General features: G+C 34.4%; 1 protein-coding gene across 1 annotated transcript in view; it reads right to left on the bottom strand.

Moving 5' to 3' along the window:
* SCN7A (sodium voltage-gated channel alpha subunit 7) overlaps window positions 1–21,087 on the bottom strand; it is a gene marked incomplete at both ends in the record, with an annotated part of 71,566 nt that overhangs the window by 31,775 nt on the left and 18,704 nt on the right. The window contains 6 exons of the mRNA XM_080688909.1: window positions 2,655–3,011; window positions 4,481–4,654; window positions 6,325–6,560; window positions 8,105–8,201; window positions 13,772–13,978; window positions 18,512–18,653. Coding sequence (XP_080545035.1) covers window positions 2,655–3,011; window positions 4,481–4,654; window positions 6,325–6,560; window positions 8,105–8,201; window positions 13,772–13,978; window positions 18,512–18,653 — 1,213 coding nt within the window. The remainder of the gene's footprint in view (window positions 1–2,654; window positions 3,012–4,480; window positions 4,655–6,324; window positions 6,561–8,104; window positions 8,202–13,771; window positions 13,979–18,511; window positions 18,654–21,087) is intronic.

Raw genomic sequence — 21,087 nt, 5'->3', positions numbered from 1 at the left:
AACATGACATAGCACTATTGAAAGGTCACTTTAAATTCTTGCTTACGATTTCCATTTGCAGAACAGAATCATTATTGGAAGACTAAGATAAACTTATTTTTTTAAAATGCAGAAAGACCTTCCTTTTTACACAAATGCACATTAGAAGTAGAGTCAGTGAGAAGATCAACAACTTCACAAATTCTCTCCTTTTTTCCTTTGTACTTACTCTAGTTTTATTACCATGTTGTCCCCCAAATGTATGATTGTTGAGAGAACTAATCCGTAATGGATTTTTACCATGGGTACATATGATGGCCAAACAACTGAAAATGGGAGCCCCTAACTTAAAGTTACTAACCGGTAGAAATTAAAAAAAAAAAAATAGAGTGGCATTCATGTTTGCCTTAGCATTTCTGCTTCTTTGATCTTGAAATGTGTGTGTGTGTGTGTGTGTGTGTGTGTGTGTGTGTGTGTGTGTGTTGTGGTTGCTGCTTCTTGCAACAGCCATAACCCTTCTTTTTAGAGATGGAAATATACATTTTGTTTGAGAAATTACTATGTTCTCATTAGTAAAAATATAAATAATATTTCGACTGATATTCTCTTTAGCTCAAGGGAGGGATGTGAGGAGCTTTACATAATAAATGCATTCCACACCCTGGGCAATTGAGATTAGTTCAGAAATGGGGTTGTAACTCAGAGTTAATGAGATAATAGGAAGTTTGCTGTGGCTTCTAGGAAAGAGAATCTCTCTTCTATCTGATTTATATAGTATGAAAATGTGAGGCTTTAGCAGTCATCTTAATACAAAACATAGACTACTAGGCAAGGAGACAGACAGAGAATGGCCTATAATAATTTCATTTGGACATACATGCCATACTCTTATCACTGACATTCTGAGTTATGTATTTTGACATGTTAGATCAATTTTGTTTCAGCCATTTAAAATTCTGTTATATTATCTCTGGGAATTCAAAGTGTATTAATGGTTACAAAGGGCCGAAGGTATTGAAATAATTGTACATGTTGGGCACTGTTGTAGGCTTTATGATAGGGACGAGTGTAATGACCTCTTCTCTGCTGGAGCTAACAATTTAAAGAGGAAGGTGGACAAAATGCCAGTGCAATAAATATGACATAATGATTCCCAAGATGAAATAGAGCAGTGAAGAAGGGCACAGATAAAGTTAGTTCAACCTGTGGGTTTTTTTTGTTTTTTTTTTTGTTTTTTTTTTAGTCTTTTGGGAAATGTACTTGATCTTTATAAAATATAAGTAATGCCGGGCGAGGTGGCGCACGCTTGTAACCCTGTGCTTGGGAGGCGGAGACAGGAGGATCGTGCAAGTTTGAAGCCAGCCGCGCTGGCGTAAAAGACCCTGTTTCAAAAATATAAAAAAGGTCTGGGAGTGTAGCCCGGAGGTAGAAGGGCTTCCAGGAACCCCAGTACCACCAAACAAATAAATAAATAAATAAATAAATGAATAAATAAATAAATAAAATATAAGTAAAAAGCAAATAGTCTATTTTTTCTGTAAGAATAATTTTTATAACCCATATCTTTTTCCTTAGAAGAAGTGAAAGCTATTTATTTAAGTTCATGTAACATCAGTTTGAATATTAGGAAATGTAAAAGTGAAACTTCTTTAGTGAATACATAACATTTTTTTTTTTTTTTGGTGGTACTGGGGTTCCTGGAAGCCCTTTTACTTCTGGGCTACACTCCCAGACCTATTTTATATATATATATATATATATATATATATATATATATATATATATATATATATATATATATATATATATATATTGGAAACAGGGTCTCTTAAACCAGCGCGGCTGGCTTGGAACCTGCGTGATCCTCCTGTCTCCGCCTCCCAAACGCAGGGATTACAAGCGTGCGCCACCACGCCCGGCTCGAAGGCATAACATTTTTATAGACCACTGGTTTTCAGTCTTTGCTGAACTATTATTTAGTCTAGTGATTTTTTTAAAATTGTGATGATCAGGCCATGTCCACATGTCAATAAAATCAGAATCTCTGGGAATGGATCCAAGGTATCAGCATACTTTTAACAATTCCCCTGGTAATTTCAATGTGCAGGCTAGTTTGACAGCCAGTGTTATACTTAAGTGCTTTTGAAAGTTTAATGGGCACACAAATCACCTGGGGATATTGTGGCAATGTAGATTCTACTCCCACAGGTCTGTGATAAGGCCTGACAGTCTGCATTTCTAATCATTTCCTATATGATGCCTTATCCTACTCTGAGTAGCAAGATTATAAAATCAGTACTAGCCAAGGATTATATGATGCAAGTCACCCATAAAATATTAAATAAAGTATAAGTAATTGTAAATAAAACAGGTGAAATTAATTTTAATAATGTAAATACAAGTTATTCTCATTTAAATGTATTCTATATAAAATTATTAATGTGAAAATTTACATTATTTTGGAGGGAAGCTTTGTATCTAGTGTATATTTTATATTTGTTCTATGTCTCAAATTAGACCAGCCTCATTTCAACTGGTAATAGTCACACGTGGCTACTCTTAACCATATGACACAAACCCATTAAGGACCACTGGATCCCATCAATCCACATCACAAAAACAACACTACATTATATGTACTATTTCAAGGAAAATGTAAAAGATAGAATACTTACCAATAAGTTTCCAATTAAAATGACCATCATGTAAAAAGAAATGCACCAGAATTTTCCTGCTACCTCCATACAGTCCCATAAGGTCTCTATCCACTCTCCACAGAGAATTCGGAACACATTCATGCTGGAGTGAAAGAGGTCATACATGTGCCACCGTGGGAGCTGACAGTCTTTGTCTATGCTGCAGACATGCATTTCGTAGTTTGGACCCAACAGTTTCATGCCGAACACGGCAGAGAAGAAGGTGAATATTATCAACAGCAGGATCAAGTCCTTCAAGGCCACCAGTGAGTTACCAAGAGTCAGCATCAGTGTCTCAAAGGTGGGCCAGTATTTCCCCAACTTGAAAATTCGCAACTAATAGAAAAATGCAAGAAGATGAAGGAGGAGGAGGAGGAGGAAGAGGAGGAGGAGGAGGAGGAGGAGGAGGAGGAGGAGGAGGAGGAGGGAAAATAAAGAAAATGCAACAATGAGAAATAAACAAAACCTTTACCATTTATTAGAATGTATGTTTATTTTTTGTCAGCATTATACACATACAAATACTTAAACTTTATATTCACTTTTAAGCATTATTAATACTAGTCACTGCATATTTTACATACAATTCTTAGTCCATCTTAAATATTTTATAATTTTGTACAGGACATCTATTCATATCCTCTTCTATTGATCTATTTCTCAATTTTCATTTAATATCATACTCTTATAATTATTGTAGCTTTATGTTTCAATCTCTGAAAGGACAAGTATTAGTTCTTGGTTTTTTCTTTCTACAAACATTAGATATTTTTCCACATTATGACATATAAATGATACTGAAAAAGTTTGTCAGGAGCCTTCAAATTTTACTAACAATCCTACTGTGTGATTCCATTTTAAAATAACACATCGGGACCAAATACAGTATTCCAGGTTTAGTTAAAATATTCTTTCTTCTTTTATCAGATTTTTATTTGTATTTATACAGTGTAAAGTACTTTAACATTTTTAGTCTCTGTATCGCAATGCTGATACAGTCGTTCAAAATCCACATGTAATTTTAATATATTCTATACCTTCCCAACTTTTTCTTATGGTTAGATTTCTGAACTCAAAAGGTTTATGTTTATCCATATAAAACTTAATCATCTTTGATTTAATATTTTGTTAGCCTTTAAATATTTTGCTGTTATAATTCAGCATATTTTGTGCACTTATCAGTTTTATTTCATTTGTAAATTTGATGACTATATCTCATATATATATCTCTACTCATGCAAAAGTTGGTGTTTGAGGATTTAAGGCAGAGTTCTGAAGACACTGTCCTGTAGGAACTAGTTGTTTGAATAAGACCAAATCTGACTAATTGTTTTTAATTCCTAATTGTTAAAAGAACTACTTGTTCTTTTAACCAGTCAGAGTGTGACAATGTAACACTTAATACTTGCTGGATGCTTAACATTTCTACAAATACCATTCTAATACCATTATTTCTTTGCCTAATTTTCTGACTCTTACCACCTCTCTACCTTCATAACATTTTGATGTTGCTTTATAATAAATTTTAAATAAATTGTCCTAACATATATTTGAAAATATTTGTTCTTAGTTCATGGATCTGGATCAAATTTACATGGCCTTGTTTACTTAAATGCTTGAATCAAATAATAGCACTGGAAATTTCTTATTCTTTCACTAAGCCCTTTATATATTAATTAGCTAATTAATTAATATAATACTGCCAGTATTACAGCAGGAATATTTTATCAATCATTTCATTGTATGTCTGAGAAAACTGAGATAAGCTTTGATGAAATAAAAATTAGGTCTTGGATTCTACTTACCATTCTGAATGTTCGGAAAAGAGACAATCCACTAATATTTGCTAGATAAAGTTCTGCTAAACCATGGAACACAATCACACTATCAAAAATGTTCCAACCTACTTGGAAATACCCAAATGGATGCATGGCAATTATTTTAAAAATCATTTCTGCTGTAAAGATGCCAATAAAAACCTAAATAAAAACAAACACATGGGTGAGAATGATTCTGTTAACTGTGTCAGAAACTTCCTACACAAAAACTTTAACATGTAACATTTACTTTGCACTGTCACATTGTTTACAGCTTCTCTCAGGGTTAATTCTGGATTCCATATTAAAGTCCATATTAAGACATATAAAAGCTATTAATCCATATGGAAGTATCACACATTTTATGTATGTATGTATGTATGTATGTATGTATTTATTTATTTATTTATTTATTTATTTATTTATTTATTTATTTCGCAGTACTGAGGATTGAGCCCAGGGGCATATTACCTCTGAGCTACATCCCAAGCCTGATTTTATTCTTTATTTTAAAACAGAGTCTCACTAAGATGCAGAGGGCCTCACTAGTAGCTGAAGCTGTCCATGAATCTGTTTTCTCCTGTCTCGGCCTCCCAAGACTGGAATTACAATAAAATCACACATTTTATTGCCCCAGACACTTAAATATAAATTATCTGATTATTTTTGAAGAACAAAACAATAATCTTTCTTGAAGAAAACTATTTTTGAATGTGAAAACCCTTTCATTTCAAATAGATCCATTTGAGGTATGAAATGCATACTGCTTCTCAGCCATTTGGCTAAGATCAAATGAAATACAAAATGCATATTAACATATTTAGTTTCTCAAAAAAAACATATTTAGTTTCTCAATGTGTGAAATATTTTTTTAAAAATAATACGGTCCAGATAAATGAGACAACAACAACCCTAAAGTAAACCTATGAGTATTATCTTGGTGGAAGGAAAGAGACCAAGTAATATTATGTCCATATCTGAAAGTATCACTAACGCCCTTATTAAGTTTGTAAGAGGAGGGAGGAGCGGTTAGCAGATGGGAATAGGAAGGGAGACACCAAGAGATGCATGCTTATATGACCTTTCATTTTGAATCTCACCATGATGAGATTTGGTAGAATTGCGCCAATAAAATTATAAAAAAACAACTGTGACAGAAATAATTAAATTCCTACTTTAATATCAAGTAAACATATAATTTGAAATGGATAGTTTTGTTATTTCTATTAGTAACAAGGAAATAAATAATAATGAAACAATAACAATAAAGGCAAATTACAACAATATAAATATATTAGAATATGACCTGTTTTTAAATTCACAGAAAGATGTTTTCTATTTTTAAGTGAAAAGGGTAGATCAATCTCAAAAATATATTGTCAAAAGGACAAGCTCTGATCTAAGACAGAAAGAAAAGAAAGGACCAAGTGCTCTTTCATTCAGGATCCAGGACTGAGAATCCAGGTGCCAAGCCTGTTACTCCATCTTTGTTCTGTCTGACCTCTGGGGCAAAGGAACCCAGTGAACATGTATTAAAGAAGGAAAAGGCAGTAAATAATTTCCACTGAACTTTACTGCAAAGCAGCTGGAGGGGAATCCCAAATTGAATTAATAGAATTTTAAACTTCAGTTGTAAAATCTTTTGAGGGTAAGAATATTTTAAGGTTGGGGGTGGGAGTACAGGGTGGAGCATGAACATAATGCATTATCCCATAGGAATGTAAGAGCATACTACCACATACTGGAGTGGTAAAAAATAATAAAAGGAGGGCAATGATGAATAAAGAAAAGTTGATTTTTCAAATGAAAATAATGTACAAAGAGAGTCTTACCAAGTTTCCAATGGTAAGAAGAGAGCTGGTTTCTTTACTCATTGGATAATGTTCAAAGGCCAAAAAATATATATTTAAAATTATGCATATGAGAAGGAAAAGATCGGTAAAAGGATCGGCTACAATCCTATAGGCAAACTCTTTCAGTTTTAACCAACAGGGTGAACAATTCCAGATTAAGAAAGTTTTAGCAAACCTATACCAACACAATGGGCATTTCTTCCTGGATTTTGGTTCTGGAATGAAACAATAGAAAAGTCAATCATTAGAAAATTCTTTCAATTCCAACTAATTCACAACTTTGACTTTCACGTGCAAAGGGAGGTTTGGAACTAGACTTCTGATTCGCACCTAGCAAATAGAAATATTCTATACAAATAAAAAGCACAGCTAAATAAATTTCCTCTATTTAGTTTATGCCAAGTAAGAAAAATTAAACGTACATTAAGCCAACTATATATTAGAAGGAAATAAACATGCAGTTGAAAACATTATGGTTTCTAATCTCTAGATTTATATAACAAATATTATCTTATTATAATGACCATGATAAAGAGTTTGAAAAGGAAACAATAGAGAAGAGTCTAGAAAGGACCTTGATATATCCAGGTCATAAAATTGGCCCTTGTGAGTCAATTGGAGGTTGGGGCAAAGACACCTCTGAAATAGAAAAATCCAAGTGTAACTCTTGGCTCCCCTAAAACTTAGGTACTGATAGTCTAATAATGTCCAGAAACTTCACTGATACCAATTTATTCTTTGTCTATGTAGTACGTATGGTGACAATATGCAAGAACCATGAGCGATCCACCTTTTACCATGACATGTAGTTTATTGGAGAGAAGCATTGCTCATTTTGCAATAGTTAGAGTCACATCACACAAGGTATCAGCAAATACTCTCAACTGAGCTCACTGCAACAGCAAAAGGAGTGACAACGAAATTACTACAGTGGTACAGAGTGTCCCACAATTAATTTTATGCAGTGATGACTTAATATTTCATCTTTGCATGTGTTTACCTATTTTGCAACTGCAAATGGCACCACATAACATCTGTTTGTCTGCATATGTTTTGCAGTTTTAACTTCATATGGTAGATTTTTGTATATTTTATCATAGTAAATATTAAAATAGATGACTTTCTACATATGTTCTGTGCATTCACCAAAACCTTTTTCTTAATTTTTTGTTATTTCTAAGCCACATGAGTAACCTCAAATTGTCACAATTCTCCCAATTGATGTGCATGTAAGTGTACCCACAATTCAAAAATATGCTCGTAAAGGTTCAGCTCTATATTAAATTTCTATTTTTGTCATAAGTTAACACCTCAATATATTAATTGTGGTGCTCTAATACTTTCTAACATTTAAGAAACTTTTCTTTTACATTGCTTACATATTGTTGATTATAATATTCTCATTTTATTCTTAGATTAGGTTTTGCCATTTAAGATTCTGAAGGAACTGAAGGTTTTCTTTTAAAAAATGCAAGCCATTGGGGTGCATTCCTATAATCCCAGTACTTGGGAGAGTGAGAAAAGAGGATCAGAGGTTTGAGGCCAATCTCAGCAACTTGGTGAGACACTCAGTAACTTAGTGAGACCCTGTTTGAAAATAAAGTTGAAGATATTAAAAAAAAGGTGTAGATCCTGGAGGTGTAGCTGGAAGGTAGAATGTCTCTGGGTTCAGTTCCCAATATTGCTCCCACGAAACACATATAGTGAGATGTATGAATAGTACATTACATAGCAAATGTCTAAGTATTTTTAACTTTACCTTCTTTATGACTGAGAGTAGCTTCTTCCAATACATCCAATGAGGTGTTCATGGAAGCTGGTGATCTTTTCTTCATTTCAATTTGTGTTTGTTTGGTCTGAAAAGAAAAAATAAATACATTTAACACTGACTCCTTCACTTTTATAGGTCCACCCAAGACTCTATATGAAGTGTATTATTTTCCTAAAAATGCCACTTTTTACCTCTGGGACCCTTTCTAGGTTTCATCATTTGCCACTCTTTATCTACTGTCAATATGAAACTGACTTAAGATTATTTGGAAAACAAATATAACTTATGACCAACAAAATTATATTGTATGAGCTCAACAACAAAATTATTAAATATCAGTGAATTTTAGTTAATATTATTCATATTTGAGTAGAATTTGATATGCAACATATAATTGCTGTGAAATATCCAGTTGGCAAACATGCAAAAATTGTGTTTATTTCAGAAAGCAATTTTAGCTGAATCACCAGGTTGCAAAAAGTGGAAGTCATAACTTATGCAATTCCAAATTTTTGTGAGATAAAACCAACTGAAGTAAAATTTTGTTACTAAGATTTGACAAGTATTTCCTAGGAGTATATCTTCATAAAGAGGATACTTTGTGATACAGATTCTGTCAACTGATCCCTTAAGAGGTATTACTTCTATAGAAGAATTACTTTTTAGGAAGTTACTTTAGATAGTTAAGATGTCTGTTGGTATCACAAAAAAAGAGCCATTTAGTAAAGATATTTGAGTGTGAGGTAGGGAAGGAAGGTAGGCAGTACTGTTATTGGTAATACAGTCAGAGCTCAATTGTCTTGAAGTATGGATGTATTTCAAAATATAATACATAACAGTTTAGTGATACATTGGCCCCGACTGAACGTCTTATAAATATTGAATGAGTGCTCACACATTAGCTAATACTAAATATGTAGCTATTTATGATGCAAATAAGATTATAACTCAATAACTCTCGACTCTGGGAAATTTAACAGCTAATAAGGGCATATGACTTAGATTTAAATAATCTGACACTGCAATTAGACAGAAAATGGTGGCTAAGATTCTTTTTTACAAAACTGATAAAAAAAATTTCTTAGGTGGTGTGGTAGCCCACGCCTACAATTCTAATACTTGGGAGACTGGGACAGGAGGACAACAGATTTGATGCTAAACTCAGAAACTTATTAAAGCCCTCAGCAACTTAGTAAGATCCTGTTTCAAAATGAAAAAATAAAATAGGACTGGGGATGTAGCTCAAAGGTAGGATGCCCCTGGGTTCAATACCCAGAACCACAAAACAAAGAAAAAAATGTTTGTAGGGGATGCACGTGTGAGGAGAAACCCAGCTGCACTGCACGCACTTACCCGCGAGTACCTGACATGTTTGTCTTGGACTTGGACCTGTTCCAAGCTGCAGCGCAAGCCCTTCCTGATACTCCCACTCACCCTGCTTCCTCTCTCTCTTTCATATCTCAGCTCCTCTGTCAGTTTTTCAAACAAACCTTTTCTGACTCAGAAATTCTAAAGCATCTCAAAGAACCCTGTCTCTCTATTTTATTGTGTCCATCCCATTTTAATTAATAATTTTCTAAAATAGAGAAAGCAGTATCATTGCCAGAATCAGCAAAATACTAATACTTCATATTATCCAATATCCAAATCATGCTTAATTTTCCTTTATTGTTCCAAAACATTCTATTACAACTGAATTGTTCCAATCAAAATACGGAGTCAACACATTGTATTTAGTTGGCAAGTCTTGTGATTTTAATTTATTTTATCTTACATGATTTATTTGGTAAAGATACTGAATCACTAATACTATGGAGTTTAGACAGATTATGTCCTTTTAATGTAATTTAATATGTACCTCTATTTCCTATAGTCTCCGGAAAAAGGCAATTATAGCAATAGGCCCTTACAATTTGCTTAGGTCTCAGCAAGAACATATTGTAGATGGTACTTTGTGTTTTCTGCTCAGAACACCAGGAACCACATATCTTCTTGTTCTAGAAGTACAATTTTATGTGTATGACGTAGCTGATCTCCCTATTAGATCAGCTTTATAAAGATAGGCACAATATTTATATTTATTAAAATTGCTTATTGTCAATGTTTAGTATAATTGTCAATCATATATATGTATTTGAGGTACTGGGGGCATGGAACCCAGGGGCATTATACCTCTGAGCTACACCCCAGCCCTATTTTTTATTCTTTATTTTGAAACAGGGTCTCACTGAGTTGCAAAGGGCCTCACTAAGTAGCAGAGGCTATCTGTGAACCTGCAATGTCTCAGCCTCCCAAATGCTGGGATTACAAACATGCGCCACCACGCCCAGCTCTTAATAAAATTTTAACTAATTAGATAAGCTATATGCATATTAGTATAGATGTGGCAAATACACTTTAATTATTTTCATTCCTGCAGTTTTAAATATCTGACTTTCTTCCGAGGTTTTATCAGTAGCTAGCAATGGAAAAGTTTCACCTGAAAACTGTATAGTTAATGGAATAATAACGTTTCAGCACTGAGCTTCCAGAACGAAATGGTAAAGTGGTGAGAGATGGGTTCGCCCCGTGAGTGTTGAGAAGCAGTCAGAACACAGCAATGAGGAACCAACTTGGGGATACATGAGGACATGTCACATACCTGTCACATAAGCTGTCATTCAACTAACATTATAAACTACTGCTATTATTCTCATTCTATTGGAATTATGTCTAAGCATGTCAAAGACTTAGGAAATTTATGTTGATGGATTTTTTTCTATTGAGACAACTGTGACCCTTGGCTTTTTATCATCTTTATTATATGATAATTAAAATTAATAGTGTACAAGTATAAAAAATTAAAATCTGGTTTACTATTGTGGCTAATTTTATGTTTTTGAATATTAAAGATCAATTTTCTCATATGAGATATTGGGATACTTCTTACACTTTAAAGGGCTGTTGCTTAGGTGAAGTGTTGATACATATAAAGCTTTTAGCACTGGGTCTGCTACGTAGTAAATAAACAATAAATGTCACATAATTTTAGCATTATCATAGTTATGATAAAGATTTCTTTTAGTGTACTTGCTGAGTGCAATAGTCTGGGTAAAAGCTCTCTCTAATATAATATATAATACTCCTAATTTTATTCATATTTCTTCATGTCATTTTTTAGTTGCTTACTATAGTCTAACTACTGCCAAGGTCTTTACATGCATTTTTTTCATTTAGGCCACACAATAACCTATATTACAGATGCTAGAATTACATACATTTTTAGATGAAAGACTAAAGATGATGATGATGATGATGATGATGATTATTATTATTATTATTATTATTATTATTATTGGTACTGGGGTTCTTGAAAGCTCTATATGCCCGGGCTACACTCCCAGACCTATTTTATATTTTGTTTATTTGGAAACAGGGTCTCTTAAGCCAGCGAGGCTGCCTCTGAACCAGCGCGATCCTCCTGTCTTCGCCTCCTAAGTGTGGGGATTGCAAGCGTGCGCCACCATGCCCGGCAAAGACTAAAGTTTAAAAAGTATAACAGGCTGGAAAACATTACACAGTGATTAAGTATTGAATATGGACTAAAATTTCTATTTATCCAACTGTGATAAGAACCACAGCTTTCCTATAATGTGAGAACATGAAGTACTGGGGCAACTTCATTTCATTCCCACTGGAATTGGAATCTCACTGGTCTTTAATCAAGTAGGTTGCCTGAAGATTGCTCACGGTGTTCCAGGGTGACTTCTCTCCCCACGTTTTCTTATATATTAGTAAGAAAAGGGAAAGAAAATGAATGTGGAGAAAATTATGTTTACTCTCACCTCCTAGAAAACTCTGCATGACAAAACGTTCTAGGACTCTTCTAGGAAACAGAATTCTTTAAAATCGAAAGATTTTAATTAAAACCAGGAAGGCTTCAGTGATCCCAAGTAGCAAAGCAAAATATTTGGGGAAATACTCAAGTTCTTCCATAATCAGAGCTAGTAGAGCATTTCTTCTTGGGATAAGAGACATTTTGTTATATTCTTGGATACATTTGTGTGTGTGTGTAGCCATAAAGCCTTGGAGGTTCTAAAATGCTACTTCAGAATAAATTACACGTTTAACATGTTATTCAAACCCTACTCATTTCATCTGAAGGACCCTGTCCTCATTTTTGGAGACAGAAAGCTTTTGTAATTTGTTTTACAGTGACTTGCTCACGAATGGTAATAGCCTCTTTTTATACATGTTTTCTTCAAACAGTCCATAATTGCTTCTTGTTCAAGGATATGTATGTTAGGAGCACAAACAATCTATCATGTCATTAGGCATGATCTTACATCTTGTCCTTCAGGTTCAATGAGTTTTTCAGAGCTTCTTCAATAGGTTGACTTCATAAAATGGTCATAAATGGGGGAGAGTTGACATTGTCTCTTACTGATTCAGAAAGGACCTTTAGTATTAATGAACCACTCAGGCAGCCTTTTTACATATTCAGGTTAGTGTCGGAGAACATGTCAGTTCTTGTTTTTCCTATCTCTTTTTATCCTCTTTATGGAAGGGTTCCCAGGTATGGCTCCTTTCTATCATTTGTTGTCTGCCTTAGTCTAGATCCTCTTATTTTCTACCAAAACAATAGTTCAAGGAAGAGGTGCGAGCGCTCCTGCAAAATAATAAAGCTACTTCTGGTTGATTTCTTCAGTGCTATTCATTTTAGCACACTTATAGCACAATTCAGATTTTTTAAATCATATTTTTACGATTTTATATAACTTCTTTAATGTTTCTCTGTCAATACTTTCAGATTCATAAACTAAATTTTTTTTGCTGAGGCTATTACTATGAAAATACTCAAGTGCATTACTAAGGTAATTAAAAACTAGAGCAAAACATTATTAATTTTTAGTACTGATGGATATTCAATGATCCCATAAATAAGATAATTTCCTACATTAAGATGCAGTGTATTTCCTCTTGAAGAAACTACAAAGATAATATTTTGTCTTTTTATAACTTTGGGTGCTGTAATTTTGTTCATTCTTTTAGTACTTTATAATTTCTACATTATGGAAGGCACCATCACCTTTCATTGAACACACACTTTTTTCAAAGTTAATTCTGATGTGCTGTATGAAGTAAGTTTGAATTAATTAACTATACTTGTATTATAAAAAGTTCTAAAAAAATACAACATGTTTATAGTTTATCAGCAACAGAAATACACATTTTGGGACAAATTTGTACATACAAATTATTTAAACATGTTGGTCACGCTTTTTATGTTGGGGATTGAATCCAGGGGTATTCTACCTCTGAACTCGCCCCAAGTCCTATTTTATTTTTTTATTTTGAAACATGATCTCACTAAGTTGCTAAAGCTTTCACTAAGTTGCTGAGGCTGGCCTCAAACCTGTGATCTTTCTATTTCAGCCTCCTAAATACTAGGATTACAGGCATGTGCCTACAAATTCCAATGTTGTTCACCCCTAACACAATACATTAAGAAAAGAAATTTACATAGCAAAAGTGAGCCCTATTATTCAAACTATTTTTTAATTTTTGATCATATACTATACATAGTCATGAGCATCTATCAGAAAGTAATTTATTCCAAGAAACTTGGAAGATACCTTTGACCCTATAATTTTCAGAAGCATAAAAAAATTGTACCTCAGTGGCTTCATGTCCTTCTTGAAGTTCTCGTAGAGTCTGTTGATACTGTGGTTCACTTTTTTTAGTTTTTCCAGCAGCTTTCTGCTTTTCTTCTTCATAGGCCATAGCAAGTATGCCCACAAACAAACTCACCAGGTAAAAGGCAAACCAAAAACTGATCACAACGAAAAATACCATATAGACCTTCCCAGAAGCATAAAGGATCTAAGGAGAAAGGAGAATACGGAAAAAAGAAAAATGTTAATCATCCTTTTTGTGTTCTCCTATTTTCCAAATGAAAAATATTTGATGTGAAAATAACTTAGTCATATGTAGAATGTAATCAGAAGAAAATTTAAAAACATTCTATCTAAAAAAATTAGAGCCGGGCGTGGTGGCGCATGCTTGTAATCCCCGCGCTTGGGAGATGGAGACAGGAGGATCGCACAGGTTCGAAGCCAGTCTTACTGGTTTAAGAGACCCTTTTTCCAAAAATAAAAAAAGTATAAAATAGGTCTGGGAGTGTGGCCCGGAGGTAGAAGGGCTTCCAGGAACCCCAGTACCACCACCAAAAAAAAAAAAAAAAAATAGAATGCTTAACTTTAGACATATTATATATGAACTTGTGTTGGGGTCTGCCCAACTGCCTTACAGAACTTCCGATGAATCAGCTACAAGTAGCGCCGAGCAGATATGGAGGGTGTAACTACTCCTTTTGCCCCCGCTAGCCCAATTTGGTAATGTTGAGCCTTATTGGCTCATATAATGCTTCCGTGCTCATGAACCCCTCGTGCATTGGATAATGTTTGGCTGCAAGTTATGTGCTTTGCGCATGCAAGAGTGATCTTTAGCACGATAGGTTAGAATAGTTTCCTGTTGGAAATCCCCCTTGCGGTTATTTGCTTTAAATTGGGTTGCCTGAGAGAAATAAACGAGATCCTGCTTGACTCGACTCTCTGCTCGTGTGCTTCTGTTCGGGCCGTCGGCACTCTCCTTCCTGCTCATCCCCACCGCTAAAGGGCTGGATCCATCAAACATGCACATTAATAAACATTAGTAAGTAATTTTTTGTGTGTGCTGGAGATTAAATCCCCAGCTATATTCCAAGCCCTATTTTACTTCGAAACAGGGTTGCACTATGTGGTGGAGATCCTCCTATCTCAGCCTCCTGAACACTGGGATTACAAGCATGCACCACCATACCTGGATGATACTTTAAGTTTATTATCTCATTCTACACAATTCACCTATGCCACACTTAATATATTTTAAATATAAAAAGAGAAAGGAAAATAATATATGTAAAATACCATGTCTTACAGGTATAGGGGAATGTTCTTTCCAGTATAATACAACTGAGGGGTATAAATAAATAAATAAATATATATATATATATATATATATATATATTCTTGTTAGCATAGAAAAATGTAAATTATAGTTTTGCTATATCTTAGTATGAAATAGGAGATAATTATATGCCCTATTTTACTAGGTTTTTAAATAAATATTAAATCGCCGGGCGTGGTGGCGCACACTTGTAATCCCAGCATTTGGGAGGCTGAGACCTGGAGGATCGCGGTTCACGGACAGCCTCAGCTACTTAGTGAGGCCCTCTGCAACTCAGTGAGACCCGGTTTCAAAATAAAGAATAAAAAATAGGGCAGGGGGTGTATCTCGGAGGTCGAATGCCCCTGGGTTCCATCCCCAGACCCGCAAAAAAAAAAAAAAAAAAAAATTAAATTAACCTATGCACATGAAGACCATAGCATACTGTAAGTACTTGGCAACTATTAACTGTATTGTTAAAACTCTTTTATATCCATAAAAGTGGGCAATATTTTATTGATTTCTGTACCAAAACAAACACCAAAGAGTAATTAAATCAATAAATACTAATGAATGATTTAAAAGTGATACAAATAATATTTTCCAAAGCATGAACAGTCTTCTCTTGGAATAACTGCAAATTTTCCTAATCATGACTAGTTTGGTTCATGGCAATGCTCAGAATACAAATGCAGAAAAAAAAGAAAATTGGACAATAAACCTTAGAGCACCAGCATGATGAGGGTTCTCAATGGACTCCAGTGCTCTAAGACTGGTTTTTCATCTCACTGGTAGAGGGAAAGGCTGGCCTTTAATCCAACACTAACAAGAAGGTTTGCTAACATCCTTTGGGGGCTTATTAAAAAAGGACTTTTGTTGTTATATAAAAGTGATGCAGCCCACAAACATTCATGTATTTTTATTAGAATTTCATTAAACAGTTCTATGAATTATATTGCAAAAATAAAAAAAATTAAGACAAAATACATCTTAAGTAGTTTATCTCCTAATGGGAAACATAACTGAACAAGCAATTGAAATACCACTATCAGAGGAAATTAGAGTACTGATGGGATTCTATAGGATGTTTTTTACTCTGAAAAGAGAGATTATGGTAAAACTTAAGAAGAAATTTAGGCTTTGAGGCATACGTTTGTGGTACAAGCCCTAAGGCTGAGAGAAGCAAACATGCATTCATGCAGAAAGTACAACATACATGGAAACAAGACATTATGAGAACAGTTTGTCTAGGAAATAGCAAATATTTTTATATACTCAAGTAGAGTAGCTACTGGGATATCATTAGAAATAAGTCTGGACAAGTATATAGAGACCAGATCTTACAGAGCTATGTATCATGCATATGGACTTTTAACATTCTTAGACAGAAATTTAAAACCAAAAAAAGATTTTTACAGAAATAATAACATGATTATTTTAGAAATAAGATGCTCCTAGTGTTATGGGAAAATCACTAATACATGTCAAAGACATTATTATTAGGAAATAACAATAAAATACTAATATTAAAAATTGGGAAAACAAGTTTGCATTAAAAGACCATGTTACTTGAACTACATACTACATGTATGTTTAGTCTACTTGGTTTCCATCTAATAATATGTTTAAGACATCTATCTAAAATACTTTATCATATCATTATTAATGATCAGTATACACACATTCTCCATAATTTTCCTATTATATAAAAATAAGTATAGTATGCTTATGTTTTTGATGTTTATGGTATTGGGGAGGGACCTAGGGGAGTGCTCTCTACCTCCTCAGCCATTTGTATTTTTTATTTTGAGACAGGGTCTCACTAAGTTTCCCAGGCTGGGCTGGCCTGCGACTTGTCATCTTTCTGCCTCAGTCTTCCAAGTCCCTGAGATTACAGTCATGAACCAGTGTGTTTATATGTTTAAAAAAGAATGATCTCCATCAACAATAAATACCTTCTTTCTAATAGGAATGTGAATTTAGATTATTTTTATCTGCTTTGATGTTCACTCTGCTGCCTTCTAATAACATTGTATATTATAACATATACTCATCTAACATGTATTCTCATCTTCTCAGCAAAGAAAAACTGTATTTCCATCTTAATGAATATTATACACTGCTGACTATCTATGGTGCACACACAGTTATGAGGATGGACTCTTACAATTTAGATTCTAAATCTCATAACAGTAAGTCTTCTGTTTCTATAACTAAGGCATGAGTTAATATTAAAATGTAGTGAGCAAAAAGGATACAAAATTAAACAGCATGTATTCAATAAAAATTATTTAGGCCAGGTGTGGTGGTACAAACTTATAATCTCAGTATTCTGAAGGTAGAGACAGAAGGGTCACAGGTTCTCTGCTAGCCTCAGTTACTTAGTGAGACCCTAGTTCAAAATTAAAAAAATAAAATAAAATAAATAGGGGCTGGGAGTGTAATTTAGAGTAGAATGCCCCTGGGTTCAATTTTCTTTACTTAATATCAAATGTATACATATCGCAAGCTTTGAAGCAAGACAGGTACACCTGCTATTAATTTAGGAAGGTTACTTAATCTATTTGAATATTAGTATCTCGTATAAAAACAGGCATATGGACACTCCTCCATTAACATGAGGTTACATACGATAACCTTATCACAAGCTGAAAATATCTTAAGTCCAAACTACAGTGTTAGTACACCTAACCTACAGAGCAGTGTGGCTTAAGACAGTACACAATGTAGAGTGTGTGGTGGTCCCTCTTGATCATGTGGCGTGTAGAGTGTGTGGTGGTCCCTCTTGATCATGTGACTTGCAGAGTGTGTGGCAATCCCTCTTGATCATGTGACTTGTAGAGTGTGTGGTGGTCCCTCTTGATCATGTGACTTGTAGAGTGTGTGGTGGGCCCTCTTGATCATGTGACTTGTAGAGTGTGTGGCGGTCCCTCTTGAGCATCTGACTTGTAGAGTGTGTGGCGGTCCCTCTTGATCATGTGACGTGTAGAGTGTGTGGCGGTCCCTCTTGATCATGTGACTAACTTGGGCTGCAGCTTGTGGCTTCCTCATGCAAAGTTCTCATACTGCGTATTGCTCATCGGGGAAATATCAAAATTCAGTACTGAAGTGTGATTTTTACTGAATTCATATTTCTTTGGCACCACTGCAAAACTGAAAAATTGCAAGTGAAACCAGAGTTAGAGACTATCTGTATATTCACCTTGTAGAATTGTTTTAAAAATCAAATAAGATACCACACACAAAAGAACAGACCTGGTATGACAGCCAACACATAGTTTTTCATTCAGTAATTTGGGTTCTCTCTGCTTTTGTTCTCAAATTCTTTTCCACATAAAATAACTAATAAACTGCCATACGTTGGGTCACTATTTTAGAGGGGAGGTCATGGCACCATTTTTGAGGGCAGAGAGTCCTCTCTGTTCTTACCTGGTGATAAAGTTCTTCAGGGTAATCCTGCGTCATTAATCTGAATAGGGCAAACAAGGCCCACCCAAAGTTGTCAAAATTTGTGAAGCCACGATCAGGATTTATGCCAGCTTTTACACACATGTATCCTTCTGGACACTGACTAAAGAAGATAAGAAAAAGAAAAACTGCTTATGGTTAGATGACTTTCAGGTTAAGGCAAAATCAAACATCAGCCCATGAATAATAGAGGGCTGCTCTTTCCACAGGGAGTGTTGAGTGTTCTCCAAAAATTTATAGCTAAACACTGCAAATAAGTTAGATATTAAGTTGATACACACAAACCGTGTGAATTAAGCTAAAATATAAAGGGGCTCTACAGTGATATTTCCAGTCCTTATTTTCTGCATCAACTCATTTATAATTCATAAATGAATATATGTATTTATCATGTACAACATTATGTTTTAGGATAGATACATACTGTGAAATGGCTAAATTGAGCCAAGTAACATATTCACTGTCTCACATAATTATCCGTTTTCATGGTGAGAATACTTAGTCTATTGCCTTAGCAGTTTTCAAGAATGCAATATGTTAACTATAGCTTTGCTACTGAAAATCTAAATACCACAGTCAACGTATAATCATTAAAAAATATTAGTGGTAAAAATAAAACTGCAGTAGCTGAGAGTTTAATTTTTTCAAATGATCTCACCTCAAACCTTGCCATCCCATTATTTAGGGGTGAAAAAACATTTATCACATCAATAATTGATAAGCGCTACTTGCACTTGGGGAGAAAAGATGGGATTAAATATTTATTTCCTTTCCTTTCAGGGACTCTTGGTACTTTTATCTACTAAGGGGCTCAGGGGTTGTGGTCAATTATTACTGTAGTGGCCCGATAAATCCTACTTTCCTCTATCTAAGGCCTTGTATAGTTCCCTCTCACAGAACTTCAACTTTGGTCATGGTATGTGTTTTAAGTGTCTGCTAATGGAACAAGCAGAGGCTTGAAAAAGCCCTTGTGCTTTTAAATTTGCTAAATGGCTGACCCACAGAATCTGAGCAAGTAAGTTTTTGTTGTTATTTTAAGACCCTAACTTTTAGGGTAGTTTAACATGTAGCAAAGCATGATTGCTATAGGTGAAACATTGCCTGGTTTTCTCTTTTTGTTTTGAAATAGATGGTTCTATTCTGGATACTTACACTCACATGCTTTCAAATGCATTTCAAGTTTCATCGGAGTTGGGAAGGTACATAAAGGGACTTAGTTGAAGTAAGGATGATATAGGTATAAGGAGATAAGTTTGTAAGTTGGATTTCAGAATAGAATAAAAGCTCAGCAAAAGTTGGGCAAAAGGGTTTGTGCTAAGTAAGAAATAAAATAAATAAAATGTTTAAATCACCTGAATATAGCCAAACTATAAAATTTATGTTTCTGGACAAGCATGATAGTGCATGCCAGTAATCCCAGTATTTAGGAAGCTGAGACAGGAGGATTTCAGATTCAAGGCCAGCCTCAGCAATTCAGTGAGACCCTCGACAACTTAGTGAGAACTTGTTTCAACATAAAATAGGACTGGTGGTGTATAGCTCAAAGATAGAATGCCTCTGGGCTGCATCCCCAGTACAAAAAATTTAGAACAAACAAAATTTTTATTTTTTCTTTCATGTTTCTTTTGTTAATATTTGCCCCAGATCCCAAGAGCTGAGGCTGTGGATAGGTATCAAGTCATCCTAGCAAAATAAAGCAACACAAAGAAATCACATATGGCCCATTCCTCAGACGTGCCTGTTTCTGTTTTTATTTGTTCTATCTGAACATATAAAGATATGGGATTATGAAATATGAGTATTTCATTACAGCAACGAATAAGTATTTAAAATACTATTTAAAAAACATTTTATTTTTAATTAAGCATTTATTTTCGTTCATTTGTTATTATTTAATTTTTATTAGTGCATCAAAATCTCACATCATGATGCAGTTTACAGTGACAGTGATATACATGCATATAGCACGTGGTGCCATAAGATATATGATAAATAAAAATAACAGCATATCTTTAGTATTTCTCTCCTTAACGCAACCAACCAATGAAAAGATTGTTTTTTTGTTTTGGTTTGGTTTTGGTACTGGGGATTGAACCCAGGGACATTTTACTCTGAGCTTCATCTCCAGACCTTTTTATTTCTTATTTTGAAACACGATCTCACTAAATTAATGAGGCTGGCCTTAAACCTGCAACCTTTTTGTCTCACCATTTTAACTGGAATTACAGAAATATGCCACCACACCTGGCCAAAGAACAGATTTATATTATTTTTAAGCAATTTTCACTAAGCCTAGAGTACACTGAAAACAGAAATCAGATTTTTGTTGAAGTCCCAGCTCTGCAATTTATTTGCTTCTTGACCTTGAATAAGTCATTCTGCAAGTTTTTTCTGTGCCCTTTTCTATAAAGCTGAATAATATTATTCCATATTGCAAATTGTGCAATGATCAAATGTCATTTGTTGAAGCTCTAACCCTCATGGTTATGGTATTAAGAGACAGCACTTTGGGTAAATGATTAGGTCAGAGAGTGAGG

The sequence above is a fragment of the Muscardinus avellanarius genome (assembly GCF_963383645.1).
Source record: "Muscardinus avellanarius genome assembly, chromosome: 2".
Classification (NCBI taxonomy): Eukaryota; Metazoa; Chordata; class Mammalia; order Rodentia; family Gliridae; genus Muscardinus; species Muscardinus avellanarius.
Note: the sequence above shows the minus strand (reverse complement) of the source record. Positions and strands in the feature narration are given on the sequence as shown.